Source organism: Anomaloglossus baeobatrachus, chromosome 2 (assembly GCF_048569485.1).
Source record: "Anomaloglossus baeobatrachus isolate aAnoBae1 chromosome 2, aAnoBae1.hap1, whole genome shotgun sequence".
Taxonomy (NCBI): Eukaryota; Metazoa; Chordata; class Amphibia; order Anura; family Aromobatidae; genus Anomaloglossus; species Anomaloglossus baeobatrachus.
Window position 1 is genome coordinate 48,741,201 of NC_134354.1, and position 16,010 is coordinate 48,757,210.

Consider the following 16,010-nt stretch of genomic DNA (forward strand, 5'->3'; position numbering starts at 1 on the left):
GGCAGCGCCGCCATCCCTGGCGCACTAACACACCCAGCAGTGCTGCCGTGTGTCTGTGCGCGGGTCCCCCTTTATGGGGACACAGAGTACCTCAATCGTAGCAGGGCCATGTCCCTGAAGATACTCAGCTCCATGTCCAGCAGAGTCCCTGGGGCTGTGGATGGAGCACCGGCCTCAGTGCCTGGAGACCGATAAGATCCCACTTCACCCAGAGCCCTAAGGGGATGGGGAAGGAAAGCAGCATGTGGGCTCCAGCCTCCGTACCCGCAATGGGTACCTCAACCTTAACAAACACCGCCGACAAAAGTGGGGTGAGAAGGGAGCATGCTGGGGGCCCTAGTATGGGCCCCTCTTTTCTTCCATCCGACATAGCAGCTGCTGCTGACTAAACAGTGGAGCTATGCGTGGATGTCTGACCTCCTTCGCACAAAGCATGAAAACTGAGGAGCCCGTGATCCCACGGGGGGTGTATAGGCAGAAGGGGAGGGGCCTTACACTTTTAAGTGTAATACTTTGTGTGGCCTCCGGAGGGCAGTAGCTATACACCCAATTGTCTAGGTCTCCCAATAGAGCGACAAAGAAATCTCTCTCTCTCGATAACTCTCTCTCTCTCGATAACTCTCTCTCTCTCTCGATAACTCTCTCTCTCTCTCGATAACTCTCTCTCTCTCGATAACTCTCTCTCTCTCGATAACTCTCTCTCTCTCGATAACTCTCTCTCTCTCGATAACTCTCTCTCTCTCGATAACTCTCTCTCTCTCGATAACTCTCTCTCTCTCGATAACTCTCTCTCTCTCGATAACTCTCTCTCTCTCGATAACTCTCTCTGTTCGATAACTCTCTGTCGATAACTCTCTCTATCTCTCAATTGCTGCTGCTAACATAAGGCCACATACACATTGGTGGGGGGGGGATACAAATCCACGCTGTGTGATCTCAGATTGCTGATCTCTATCTTCTAGCCGCGGCTCTCATCCAGAACACAGGAGTGCTTGGTGTATGGAGGAGTCCAGAGACAGAAGGATCAGCTGCCACATCACTCAGCAGACGGTGACCTATTCTCTAGTGTATGGGGGTCCCCTAGACTGTCGAGTTGTTGCATTTCCAAAAATGGCAGACAATTGGAAAAATACCACAAAAATCTATGCAATACCATATCATATATAACAAATATAAGGGAGCTTTAGGCAGAAGCGTACATGTGATTGAATATAGATACATCCACGTGCTCATTTGTGAATTTTAGACATCTCTGGCCAGTAGATCGCTATGTACACTGAATGTTTTATATTCTTAAAGTGTCAAAACTCCTTTTCTGAGAGGATAGTATTATTAGCCTATCCATCGGGAAATGTAGACAATATTGGACTGGTCGGAGGACTCTGGGCTTGGGGAGGCCTCTTATGTTGGAGCCTATGCAATCTTCCCACTAGTCCGTGGATACCTGCACGCCATCTACACCAAAACATAGGACTTTATGGAAGAATTGTACCGGCTGTAGCCCCTTCAATCAGCCCCTGACATATTTGTTACTGCTGGCCGTCCATGATTCACTACCAAGGAGGGCCTCACTCCGTATAATGTGGAATGGATTTCTGGCATCCATAATGAATATCAATATTGTCGGAAAACAAGCAGGTGCCATGAGACCTGAGAAACCTGAAGGCGGCGGCGTCTCAACCAGACAACCATTCATACGGAAGGAGACAAGGTATTATGCGAGAAGGGACGGGTAAAATACATACTTCTATGAGCTACAATATCTATTCGAAAATAAATCAATGCAATTTTTAGGCACAGAACAAATGATTGCATTCTTACCTTTTCACGGAAACACTCAAGCAAGTCTTGGACATACCCACGCGTTTCTTGCAGAAACTGGTACCGTTCACCATTGCCCCCCGAGCAGCCATCCAAACGGGTAATCGCACTTTTGGAGTCTATCCGGCTCTTCTCGTGCTTCTCGTAAAGTTCGAGATTTGCTTTGTGCAAGTTCTCCATTGCGAAGAGCCTATATGTGGCACAAAGCACATTAACAAGTGGGTATAGAGCGTGACATGTGACAGGCACAGAGTCACACAAGGCAGGCGGTACATCAGGTAATATTGCCAGCGACAAGATAACAATACTCGCCTTCTAAAGAGCAGGGTGTACACGCACCCTATAGACACGCACCCTATAGACACCCACTTTATAGACACCTACCCTATAGATGGTGACGTTGGATGTTGTGGCAGCAGATATTACAGAATACATGTGACCGACACATGCAGAACATGCACATGCCCCGGCAGGGAACGGCAGATATAACGTCATTAGTGCCGCTCTCTTGACTTGGTGCACAGACCTACTCAATAATCCCAAATAACATCGGGGGGAGGGAAGGTGTCGCAGCAGCATGTAGAGGGACCAAAGAGAAACCGTGTCCAAACTTAAGAACTTAAAAGAAAACTTTTAGGCTGCGTGTCCACGATCAGGGTTCACGGCATAATGGATGAAGTATGTTTAAGCTGCATCCAAAATGCTGCGTTTTACAGTACAAGCACAGTGGATGAGATTTCTAGAAATCCTATGCCCACTGTGCGTGTATGGCCCAAAGCATAAACAGGTCTGCTATTCTTTGCTACGGAGTCTCAAGTGGTCTCTCCAGGTAGAACACAGACTGCAACTGCACGAGCCCGGATTGTGGGCACGGGCTGCTACGGTCTCCTGCGGAGGAGGCTCGCGGCCCCACAGGTCAGGACGCAGCGGGTCCTGATCATGGGCACGGGCTGCTACGGTCCCCTGCAGAGGAGGCTCGCGGCCCCACAGGTCAGGACGCAGCGGGTCCTGATCATGGGCACGGGCTGCTACGGTCTCCTGCAGAGGAGGCTCGCGGCCCCACGGGTCAGGATGCAGTGGGTCCTGATCATGGGCACCTGCCGCTACGGTCTCCTGTGGAGAAGTCGCGGCCCCACAGGTCAGGACGCAGCGGGTCCTGATCATGAGCACAAGCCGCTATGGTCTTCTGCGGAGGAGGCTCGCTGCCCCACAAGGTCAGGACGCAGCGGGTCCTGATCATGGGCACGTGCTGCTACGGTATTTAGGTACATGAATCCATAACCTCAAATAAGACCGATATCTATGACCCCCCCCCCCCTCTCCCACCGAGGGTTCCCTGGTCCCCAATCTGTCTTGTGAAAGGAGTTGCCAAATCAGAGAACAGGTCAGACACAGATTAGAAAAAAGAAAGTCATGGAGAGGTTTCCAATTATTTCAGATCAATTATCGTCAGATCAGAGGATGAAACAAAAAATAATAGACACCAACAATAGGTTCATTTTAAAAAGTTAAGGTCGCTCCTTATACCAAGAACATTTTGGCCAAGCTGCGGCTTTTGGACCTGTATACCTTCTGAGCTCGGCCCTCGCTCTCCGTCGGACATACAGGCTTTCACTGCGCAACTGTCCACAAAGTCGCACTGACTCAGCCCTGAATATTAGGCGCATAAACACAATATGGCTGTAATTGAGTTTTCCGGGGCATTTGCTCACTTCTTGCTTCTCTCCGGGATCTTGGGAGCAGTTCATTGCCGTTATACAAGAGCTCAGCACCCCTGACCCCATGCAACACGTGTCGGGGGGACACTGAGGTAGTTTCCCAAAATGGAAGGATAGTCTGCCCTACCTGTCTTTAAGCTGTTTCTTTACCAAATCAATAGTAACAGGAGTCATCTCATTACTGGGAGCTTTGTAAGAGACAGAATTATCTGTTTTCTGAGATTTTGTCTCAGCAGCTCCATAGGCGGCGTAAGTATAAGGCATGTTGTAGGTTGAAGCGTAGGGTATCCCCTGGTACGTGCTGGGGTAGAACAAGTTATTGGCTTCTACGGGCGGCGGTGCTTGAACCTGAAGACGAAGAAGAAATAAGGATCTATTATACTTCAAAAACAGACATCACGATGCTGCCAATGTATACGGAAACGTGACATGATATACGGAACAGGTGCAAAACTATCGCATTTCCCTAAGGCTGCTGCTTTCACACCTCCGGTTTTTCCTGTGCGGCACAATCCGGCGCTTTGCAGAAAAAACGCAACCGATTTTTTTTTTTGCCACCGGTTGCGTTTTTTTTTTTTTGCATAGACTTACATTAGTGCCGTATTGTGCCGCATGGGCTTGCGTTCCGTCCGGTTTTTGCCACATGTGGCATATTTAGCCGATGCGGCGGCCGGATGGATCGTTGCCGGGCACGTTTTTTGGTCCAGCAAAAAAAAAAAAAAACGCATCGCGCCGCATCCGGCCAATGCAGCGCGATTTGCAATGCATGCCTATGGACGCCGCCTGCGGACGGGCCGCATGTAAAAAACTTATGCAAAGGATGTGGTTTTGTCGCCGCATCCGTTGCATAGGTTTTAGAGCCAGATTGGCCGGCTCTGCTAAAACCGGAGGTGTGAAAGCAGCCTAAGCTGTTCTTTTCATGTTACATCTAATAGTTCATCATTAGATCATCGTTTGTATACAATCTCTGCGGTGGTGGCCGTGACCGATATCACCGCTCAGACCCAATCACAAATCTGTCTGGGCCTGATCTATGGTGGTGCTAAGAGTTGGATCTCCGCCATTCTGATATTAGTTGCCTATCCTCTGTACCCCCTTTAAAATCCAGGATCTTCACTTTGCGGCTCAGAAATCTCCTCTGGTCCCATAGAGATGCAAGGAGCAGAGGTCTAAGAGAAGGGAATTTTGTTACTTACCGTAAATTCCTTTTCTTCTAGCTCTTATTGGGAGACCCAGACGATTGGGGTATAGCTACTGCCCTCTGGAGGCCCCAAAGCACTACATTAAAAGTGCAAGGCCCCTCCCCCTCTGGCTATACCCCCCCCGTGGTATCACGGGTTCTCCAGTTTTAGTGCCAAAGCAAGAAGGAGGAAGCCAATAACTGGTTTAAACAAATTAACTCCGAATAACATCGGAGAACTGAAAAACCGTTCAACATGAACAACATGTGTACCCGCAAACAACAAAAAAACATCCCGAAGTACAACAGGGCGGGTGCTGGGTCTCCCAATAAGAGCTAGAAGAAAAGGAATTTACGGTAAGTAACAAAATTCCCTTCTTCTTCAGCGCTCTATTGGGAGACCCAGACGATTGGGACGTCCAAAAGCTGTCCCTGGGTGGGTAAAGAAATACCTCATGTTAGAGCTGCAAAACAGCCCTCCCCTACGGGGGTGTCACTGCCGCCTGCAGGACTCTTCTACCTAAGCTGGCATCCGCCGAAGCATAGGTATGCACCTGATAATGCTTGGTGAAAGTGTGCAGACTGGACCAGGTAGCTGCCTGGCACACCTGTTGAGCCGAAGCCTGGTGACGTAATGCCCAGGACGCACCCACGGCTCTGGTTGAGTGGGCTTTTAGCCCTGAAGGAACCGGAAGCCCCGCAGAACGGTAGGCCTCTAGAATTGGTTCTTTGATCCATCGAGCCAGGGTGGCTTTAGAAGCCTGCAACCCCTTGCGCGGACCAGCGACAAGGACGAAAAGTGCATCGGCACGGCGTATGGGCGCCGTGCGGGAAATGTAGATTCTGAGTGCTCTCACCAGATCTAGCAAACGTAAGTCCTTTTCATACCGGTGAACCGGATGAGGACAAAACGAAGGCAAGGAAATATCCTGATTAAGATGAAAAGAGGATACGACCTTAGGGAGAAACTCCGGAATGGGGCGCAGCACTACCTTGTCCTGGTGGAACACCAGGAAGGGAGCCTTGGATGACAGAGCTGCCAGCTCAGACACTCGCCGAAGCGATGTGATCGCAACAAGAAACGCCACTTTCTGCGACAGCCGAGAAAAGGAAACTTCCTTCAGAGGCTCGAAGGGCGGCTTCTGGAGAGCAACTAGTACCCTGTTCAGATCCCATGGATCTAACGGCCGCTTGTACGGGGGCACAATATGACAGACCCCCTGCAGGAACGTGCGCACCTTAGACAGACGTGCTAGACGCTTCTGAAAAAACACGGATAGTGCCGAAACTTGCCCTTTAAGGGAGCTGAGCGACAAGCCCTTTTCTAACCCCGATTGCAGGAAGGAAAGAAACTTGGGTAATGCAAATGGCCAGGGAGACACTCCCTGAGCCGAGCACCAGGATAAGAAAATCTTCCACGTTCTGTGGTAGATCTTAGCAGAATTCGACTTTCTAGCTTGTCTCATTGTGGCAACGACTCCTTGAGATAATCCTGCAGATGCTAGGATCCAGGACTCAATGGCCACACAGTCAGGTTCAGGGCCGCAGAATTCTGATGGAAAAACGGCCCTTGGGACAGTAAGTCTGGTCGGTCTGGCAGTGACCACGGTCGACCGATCGTGAGATGCCACAGATCCGGATACCACGACCTCCTCGGCCAGTTTGGAGCGACGAGTATGATGCGGCTGCACTCGGATCTGATCTTGCGTAGCACTCTGGGCAAGAGCGCCAGAGGCGGAAACACGTAAGGGAGCTGAAACTGCGACCAATCTTGAACCAAGGCGTCTGCCGCCAGAGCTCTTTGATCGCGCGACCTCGCCATGAATGCCGGGACCTTGTTGTTGTGCCGGGATGCCATTAGGTCGACGTCCGGCACTCCCCAGCGGCGACAGATTTCCTGAAACACGTCCGGGTGAAGGGACCATTCCCCTGCGTCCATGCCCTGGCGACTGAGGAAGTCTGCTTCCCAGTTTTCTACGCCTGGGATGTGAACCGCGGATATGGTGGATGCTCTGTCCTCCACCCACATTAGAATGCGCCGGACTTCTTGGAAGGCTTGTCGACTGCGCGTCCCTCCTTGGTGGTTGATGTATGCCACCGCTGTGGAGTTGTCCGATTGGATTCGGATCTGCTTTCCTTCCAGCCACTGCTGGAAGGCTAGTAGGGCAAGATACACTGCTCTGATCTCCAGAACATTGATCTGAAGGGTGGACTCCTGCGGAGTCCACGTCCCCTGAGCCCTGTGGTGGAGAAACACTGCTCCCCACCCTGACAGACTCGCATCTGTCGTGACTACTGCCCAGGATGGGGGCAGGAAGGATCTTCCCTGAGATAATGAGGTGGGAAGGAGCCACCATTGTAGAGAGTCCTTGGCCGTCTGGGAAAGCGAGACTTTCCTGTCCAGGGACGTTGACTTCCCGTCCCATTGGCGGAGAATGTCCCATTGAAGTGGGCGCAGATGAAACTGCGCAAAGGGAACTGCTTCCATGGCTGCCACCATCTTCCCTAGGAAATGCATGAGGCGCCGCAAGGGATGCAACTGGCCCTGCAGGAGAGATTGCACCCCTGTCTGTAGTGACCGCTGCTTGTTCAGCGGAAGCTTCACTATCGCTGCTAGAGTATGAAACTCCATGCCAAGATACGTTAGTGACTGAGTCGGTGATAGGATCGACTTTGGAAAGTTGATGATCCATCCGAAAGACTGTAGAGTCTCCAGCGTAGCATTCAGGCTGTGCTGACATGCCTCCTGAGAGGGAGCTTTGACCAATAAATCGTCTAGGTAAGGGATCACCGAGTGTCCCTGAGAGTGCAAGACTGCTACCACCGCCGCCATGACCTTGGTGAAGACCCGTGGGGCTGTCGCCAGACCAAATGGAAGAGCTACGAACTGAAAATGGTCGTCTCCTATCACAAAACGTAGAAAACGTTGATGTTCTGTAGCAATTGGCACGTGGAGATAAGCATCTTTGATGTCTATTGAGGCAAGGAAGTCTCCTCTGGACATTGAGGCAATGACAGAGCGGAGGGTTTCCATCCGGAACCTCCTGGCGTGCACATGTTTGTTGAGCCGTTTTAGGTCCAGAACAGGACGGAACGAGCCGTCCTTTTTTGGAACCACAAAGAGATTGGAGTAAAACCCTTGCCCTTGTTCCTGAGGAGGGACTGGGATCACCACTCCTTCCGCTTTTAGGGAGTCCACCGCCTGCAGCAGAGCATCTGCTCGGTCTGGATGTGGGGAGGTTCTGAAGAACCGAGCTGGAGGACGAGAATTGAACTCGATTCTGTACCCGCGAGACAAAATGTCCGTCACCCACCGGTCTTTGACCTGTGACATCCAAATGCCGGAAAAGCGGGAGAGCCTGCCCCCGACCGGCGATGCGGAGGGAGGGGGCTGGAAGTCATGAGGTAGCCGCTTTGGAAGCGGTACCTCCATTTGCTTTCTTGGGGCGCGTGTGAGTCCGCCACGAATCTGAGTTTCTTTGCGTCCTCTGAGTCCCTTTGGACGAGGTAAATGGTGTCTTGCCCGAACCTCGAAAGGACTGAAACCTCTGCTGCCACTTTTTCTGCTGAGGTTTGGTTGTTCTGGGTTGTGGTAAAGAGGAGTCTTTACCCTTGGACTGCTTAATGATGTCAGCCAATGGCTCGCCAAACAGTCTATCTCTAGACAAAGGCAAACTGGTTAAACATTTTTTGGAACCAGCATCTGCTTTCCAGTCCTTTAACCACAAGGCTCTGCGCAAAACTACCGAATTGGCGGACGCCATTGAGGTGCGACTGGTAGATTCTAGGACCGCATTGATAGCGTAAGACGCAAACGCCGACATCTGCGTGGTAAGGTGCGCCACTTGCGGCACTGCTGGATGCATGATAGCATCCACTTTTGCTAAGCCAGCTGAAATAGCCTGGAGTGCCCATACGGCTGCGAATGCCGGAGCAAACGACGCGCCGATAGCTTCATAGACAGATTTTAACCAAAGGTCCATCTGTCTGTCATTGGCATCTTTAAGTGAAGCGCCATCCTCCACTGCAACTATGGATCTAGCTGCAAGTTTGGAAATCGGGGGGTCTACCTTTGGACACTGTGTCCAGCGCTTGACCACCTCAGGGGGGAAAGGGAAACGCGTATCTTTAGATCGTTTAGAGAAACGCCTTTCTGGGTGAGCGTCGTGCTTCTGGATTGATTCTCTGAAGTCAGAGTGATCTAACAAAGCACTCAACTTACGCTTGGGATAAAGGAAACGAAACTTCTCCTGCTCCGCAGCCGCCTCTTCTGCTGAAGGGGCTGGGGGAGAAATATCCAACAGCCTATTGATGGCTGAGATAAGGTCGTTTACCATGGCATCCCCATCAGGGGTATCCAGGTTGAGAGGGGTTCCAGGAGTGGATTCCTGATCACTCTCATCAGACGCATCACAGGGAGACTGATTGCGCTGAGACCCTGAGCAGTGTGATGACGTCGAGGGTCTTTCCCAGCGAGCTCGCTTAGGGTGGCTGGGGCTATCATCTGAGTCATAATCCTCGGCCTGTGAAGCCGGGGACCCCCCTGTGGGCTGGATACATTCCAAGTGAGGGGGACCTGAGGACAGAGGCCTCGCCGTGCCCAAAGACTGAGCCCCATGCATAGATTGCAGGGTTTCAAGGATTTTTGCCATAGCCACAGACATATTATCAGCAAAAACTGCAAAGTCTGTCCCTGTCACCGGGGCAGAACCTACAAGCGTCTCAGCCTGGGTCACTACCTCTCCTGACTCCGGCTGGCGAAGCAGCACCGGGTCGGAGCATTGCACACAATGGGGGTCATCGGAGCCTGCTGGTAGATTAGCCCCACATGCAGCACACGCAGTATACACAGCCCTTTTTGCCTTGGCAGCCTTGCGTTTTGAGGATGACATGTTGCTGCTTCCACAGAGCGATCTGGGATATGCAGCCAGAAGCGACCTCACAGTGCAAGAAATACAATCTTTCTATATCTTACACAGTCCACCGATACACCGTGAGGCACTAGAGGGACCAGCACAGAAAAATCGCTTACCGCCCGCTTAAAAAAGCGGGTGTGTGGTCGCCAGATAGCCCCTAGTCCAGGTCTCCCAGAGCCTTGCGTCCTTCCTCCAGCCAGACATGCATGTAATGGCTGCCGGCGTCCTGAGAGAGAAGGGGGGCGGGCCCTGGGCGTTCCTGACCAAGAGCGGGAAGCCTGCTTCCCTCTGTGCTTAGTATGAGGGCTGGAGCATGTAAATCAGGCTCCAGCCCTCGTCGCTGCTAGCGAACAGCGTCTCTCCCCTACCCTGAATGACAGGGTGGGGGCGGGAACGAATCGGAGCTGCCGGCGTCCTAGGCCCAAAAAGCCGGGGACTAAATTTATAACCGCCGCCGCCGTAAAAGCGCGGACGGCGGATCACCGGCGCACCACAAGTCACGGCAGCGCCGCCCGGTCCAGAGGGGGTCGGCGCTGCGTTCCCATACACAAAAAGTCCCCCAGTAATCTGTAGGGACACCAACTCCACGTTGCGGTCCCCGGCGCACTACAACACCCAGCCAGCCCGGAGTGTGTCTGTGCCTGCCGGGGACACAGAGTACCTGTATGATGCAGGGCCTGTCCCTGATCGTACTCCTGCTCCGTATCCATCAGGTTCTAATGGGTCTGTGGATGGAGCCCGGCGTCAGAGCTGAGAGGCCGGCAGGATCCCACTTCCACAGAGCCCTACCAGGGGATGTGGAAGGAAAACAGCATGTCAGGCTCCAGCCCTGTACCAGCAATAGGTACCTCAACCTTACAACACCATCCAGGGGTGAGAAGGGAGCATGCTGGGGACACTATATGTGTCCTCTTTTCTTCCATCCGAAATAGTCAGCAGCTACTGCTGACTAAAATCTGTGGAGCTATGCATGGAATGTCTGACCTCCTTCGCACACAAAGCTAAAACTGGAGAACCCGTGATACCACGGGGGGGGGGTATAGCCAGAGGGGGAGGGGCCTTGCACTTTTAATGTAGTGCTTTGTGTGGCCTCCAGAGGGCAGTAGCTATACCCCAATCGTCTGGGTCTCCCAATAGAGCGCTGAAGAAATACCCATTGCTTTAATTAAACTCCATTCTTGGCATCAGTGGGGTTCCTGGGTTTTTAGGCACATTTCGGCGATATGGTATGATGCATCAGTCACATGATGAAGTGATAATACTTCTTGCCGTTAAAGCCCATCAGGGACAACTATCTGCCAAAATTGGCAAGTCTTCGAAGTGGTCAATGGATCTGTAGCATCATACGGTATCCGTAAATTATCTCCCACTAAACCAACACCTCGTGTTAAAGGGAACCTGTCAGGTCCTGTATGCACCGAGAACCAAGAGCGGTTCTGGACGCACATTTCTAATCCCTGCCTAGCAGTACCAGGCTATAGAAGCATAAATAAAGGGATCTTTAGAAAAAGTATTTCTAAAGATCCTTTATGATATGCTAATGAGTGCAGTGACTAGTCGCAAGGGAGTGTGTTGTGAATACATTTGAATTAGATTCCAGTTTGGGGTTCCCTCTTGTGGTCAGTGCTGGTAGTGCAGTTGACTTGCTGAATGGGGGAACCAGCGAGCTGAGGAGGATTTGCAATCAGGCCATTCGGATTGGGCCTATATAACTGAGTAGTTTCCTAGTGTTCCTTGCCGGTGCTCAATGTATCTCTTGTGTGCTAAGGACATTCTGAAACCAGCCCTTTTCTCTGTGTCTACTAGAACTCCTCTCAGATAAGTTGGTCTTTGTACCTCTACTTATGGTTTCCACTTTCTTGTTATTTTACCTGTGCGGAGTTCTTGGTAGAGTTGGATCACGCCCTGCTGAGAATATCTGTGCACCTTGCTCCATGTTCTGCTATGTATTGTGTTTTGTCACGCTTGGTACAAAATTCAGCCCCTCCTCTAGATCAGTGTTTTTCTTGGATCCCAGTAGCACCAGAGTACTGATATAGTGGGGAAGAGCCTCTGTAGGCTCAGTATTTTTCCATATCAGGTATGCTAGTATTTACTAGAGTTTTTATGGCTGCAGTCAGTGCTCTTTCCTATGCAGATAGTTTGGGCCTCATCTTTGCTGAATCTGTTCTCTAGCTACGTATTGTGTTTTCCTATATCACCGTAGTCTTTACATGTTGGGGGCTATCTATATCTTTGGGGACTACTCCGAGACAGATGAGCTTTTCTAATATTTCTCTCTGTAAGAATATTTCATTCTCCAGCTGTGTCGAGGCGACCAGGTCATCGTAGGCTCGTCCCACGGCTATGTCTAGTTGTCAGTATTAGGTCTGCAGTCCGTTAAGGTTCCAGCCACTCTGGTTACTTTTTGGGTTTCAGAGTTTCTTTTCCTTTTTCTGATCCTCCTCTGTCACTGAATCATAACAGGCGTGACTTCCTTTGGCTAGTCGGTCCCTTTACCATGTAAGCACCTGTAGGCGTGTATGCGCACCATCAGAGCCATGGTCGATCTCACCGCTCTCTGCTGCTATCGCGGCCGATGCTGGTTTTCGGCTCAGTGCACATGATCAGAAGTTCCTGGCCGTCTAGCCATACGAACTATGGAGCAGAGTGTATGCGTCCCAGCTTCAAACTGGTACAGTGCGGTACAGTGCGCATGAATGGAAGTCCGGGGACTTCTGATCATCTGTGCTGAGCCGAAAACCAGCGGTGGTAGCAGAGGTCAGAGCGACCATAGCTCTGATGCTGCACATTCATTAGCATGTTAGTACACCCACATGGACGTGCTTACATACTAAGGGGGGCCGAGTAGTCACAGGGAAATATCGCCCTTGCGACTAGTCCCTGGCCTCATTAGCATATCATAAAGGATCTTTAGAAATACTTTTTCAAAAGATCTCTTTATCTATGCTACTAGCTATAGGGACAGTTAGGCAGGGATTAGTAATAATCACCCAGAACTGCTCTTAGTTCTGGGTGCATATAGGACCTGACAGGTTCCTTTTAAGGGATTAACTCCAAATTCAACTGATGCTCAGATGAAGCAATTTATAACATTAGTGAGATCGGTACAAGAAGCATTCATAGGCTTCGCAGCAGCACAGAGTTCAGTTCTGCTATCCCGGCAGAGTATTATCCTGGGACGGGGATGGGGATAGATATAGAGATAATTAGACATCCATGCCTGTGGTATGCTGATTCCCTTCCTTATCTGTTCCTGCTCCCAGCGGCTGAGCTCTTCATCCTGCTCCCCTGTGGCCAGAGCGTCGTCATCACTGCCCTCAATACCTGCAAGAGACAAGAAAATACAGAAACTAATGAAACCGACAAGAAACTGACAGGTATAATATGGTGAGGTTATCACACCGAGTCCTCCCCGAACAGATGCAGGGGTTACACAACGTAAGAGGCGCTTTGGTACCTACAGTAACATCTCCTTCTTGCAGCCTTCATCTGAGGACACCGTAACTGTGCGTGCCGGCAGCTGCCACCAAGCACAAACTCGTGTTTTCCCTGCAGGTTTCACCCACCTACAAATTAGATCATTCGCCGACCCCTCCGGTATGGACGGGATTAGTCAATAGGCTAATGTGTCTAGCAGCTCCAGAAAAGAAGACCATGAGTGAGCTAAAGGGGTGGCTCACCCATATTTTTTTATTGTCTAAATCGATATTATATTGACAAACAATGTTTCTCTCCAATGCCTTATGTTGGCAATAGTGACTGAGAGGCGCTACTGCAGACCGCTGTTCCCCACTCCGTGACCCCCGGGCTGCGTGACCTCGGGGATCCGGTCACGTCCACGTCCCGGGGATCCGGTCACGTCCACGTCCCGGGGATCCGGTCACGTCCACGTCCCGGGCACGTCACGTCCACGTCCCGGGCACGTCACGTCCACGTCCCGGGCACGTCACGTCCACGTCCCGGGCATCCGGTCACGTCCACGTCCCGGGCATCCGGTCACGTCCACGTCCCGGGCATCCGGTCACGTCCACGTCCCGGGCATCCGGTCACGTCCACGTCCCGGGCATCCGGTCACGTCCACGTCCCGGGCATCCGGTCACGTCCACGTCCCGGGCATCCGGTCACGTCCACGTGCCGGGCATCCGGTCACGTCCACGTCCCGGGCATCCGGTCACGTCCACGTCCCGGGCATCCGGTCACGTCCACGTCCCGGGCATCCGGTCACGTCCACGTCCCGGGCATCCGGTCACGTCCACGTCCCGGGCATCCGGTCACGTCCACGTCCCGGGCATCCGGTCACGTCCACGTCCCGGGCATCCGGTCACGTCCACGTCCCGGGCATCCGGTCACGTCCACGTCCCGGGCATCCGGTCACGTCCACGTCCCGGGCATCCGGTCACGTCCACGTCCCGGGCATCCGGTCACGTCCACGTCCCGGGCATCCGGTCACGTCCACGTCCCGGGCATCCGGTCACGTCCACGTCCCGGGCATCCGGTCACGTCCACGTCCCGGGCATCCGGTCACGTCCACGTCCCGGGCATCCGGGCACGTCCACGTCCCGGGCATCCGGGCACGTCACGTCCACGTCCCGGGCACGTCACGTCCACGTCCCGGGCACGTCACGTCCACGTCCCGGGCACGTCACGTCCACGTCCCGGGCACGTCACGTCCACGTCCCGGGCACGTCACGTCCACGTCCCGGGCACGTCACGTCCACGTCCCGGGCACGTCACGTCCACGTCCCGGGCACGTCACGTCCACGTCCCGGGCACGTCACGTCCACGTCCCGGGCACGTCACGTCCACGTCCCGGGCACGTCACGTCCCGGGCACGTCACGTCCCGGGCACGTCACGTCCACGTCCCGGGCACGTCACGTCACGTCCCGGGCACGTCACGTCCACGTCCCGGGCACGTCCCGGGCACGTCACGTCCACGGCACGTCCACGGCACGTCCACGTCCCGGGCACGTCACGTCCACGTCCCGGGCACGTCACGTCCACGTCCCGTCACTGTGGCCGGCCCCAGTCTCCTGTCTCACTGGACTGTGGGCGGTGTTTCACCGCTTGTCACAGCTCAGCATGTCTCCTGCTTGCAGTGCTTTGCTGTAAGGGAGGAGGGAGATAATGGGCTGTGACGAGTGGTAAACAGCGCCTACAGCTCATCACTCACGGACACTGCGGCCGGCTGCGGTGTCAGGAACTTGGCGTGACGTCACCGGATCCCCAAGGTCACGGAGCGGGGAACAGCGATCTGCAATAGCGCCTCTTACAGGCACTACTGCCAACATAAGGTATTTGAGAGAAACATTGTTTCTCAATATAATATCGATCTAGACAAAAAATATGGGTGAACCACCCCTTTAAGGATCTGTTACTTCCAATTTCGGACTGTCAATCCATTTGTTCTACAAGTAGTAAGGTGCTGCGAGGTATGCCTTTAGAGCCAAACTGATGTTAGTCTGGTGCCTGTAGGCGAGTGCAGCCCGTGGTGGAGGAGAAGACCTTCGTGCTTAGTGTCAGCCTCCGGGTGGCAGGACCCAACACACATAGCTCCTGCGTATCACAATGAAGTGCCTGAAAAATGTAACTTATTTCCTTCTCTGAAGGGAGCAATTCTCCTAATGTGGAGGACCAGTACAGATACACATTTTGGAGTTATATTTATACATCATTTGCAATGAAGGGAATTTTGTTACTTACCGTAAATTCCTTTTCTTCTAGCTCCTATTGGGAGACCCAGACGATTGGGTGTATAGCACTGCCTCCGGAGGCCACACAAAGCATTACACTAAAAAGTGTAAGGCCCCTCCCCTTCTGGCTATACACCCCCCGTGGGATCACGGGCTGCTCAGTTTTAGTGCTAAAGCAAGAAGGAGGAAAGCCAATGAAGGGAATTTTGTTACTTACCGTAAATTCCTTTTCTTCTAGCTCCTATTGGGAGACCCAGACGATTGGGGTGTATAGCACTGCCTCCGGAGGCCACACAAAGCATTACACTAAAAAGTGTAAGGCCCCTCCCCTTCTGGCTATACACCCCCCGTGGGATCACGGGCTGCTCAGTTTTAGTGCTAAAGCAAGAAGGAGGAAAGCCAATAACTGGTTTAAACAAATTCACTCCGAAGTAACATCGGAGAACTGAAAACCGTTCAACATGAACAACATGTGTACCCGAAAAAAACCAACAATCCCGAAGGACAACAGGGCGGGTGCTGGGTCTCCCAATAGGAGCTAGAAGAAAAGGAATTTACGGTAAGTAACAAAATTCCCTTCTTCGGCGCTCCATTGGGAGACCCAGACGATTGGGACGTCCAAAAGCAGTCCCTGGGTGGGTAAAGAAATACCTCATGTTAGAGCTGCAAAGACAGCCTTCC

At 52.4% G+C, this 16,010-nt stretch overlaps 1 protein-coding gene across 1 annotated transcript in view; it reads right to left on the minus strand.

Moving 5' to 3' along the window:
* Positions 1-16,010, minus strand: part of PAXBP1 (PAX3 and PAX7 binding protein 1) — a 149,037-nt gene that overhangs the window by 49,973 nt on the left and 83,054 nt on the right. The window contains 3 exon segments of the mRNA XM_075333371.1: positions 1,696-2,011; positions 3,391-3,887; positions 12,859-12,962. Of these exon segments, the coding sequence (XP_075189486.1) occupies positions 1,696-2,011; positions 3,391-3,887; positions 12,859-12,962 (917 nt within the window).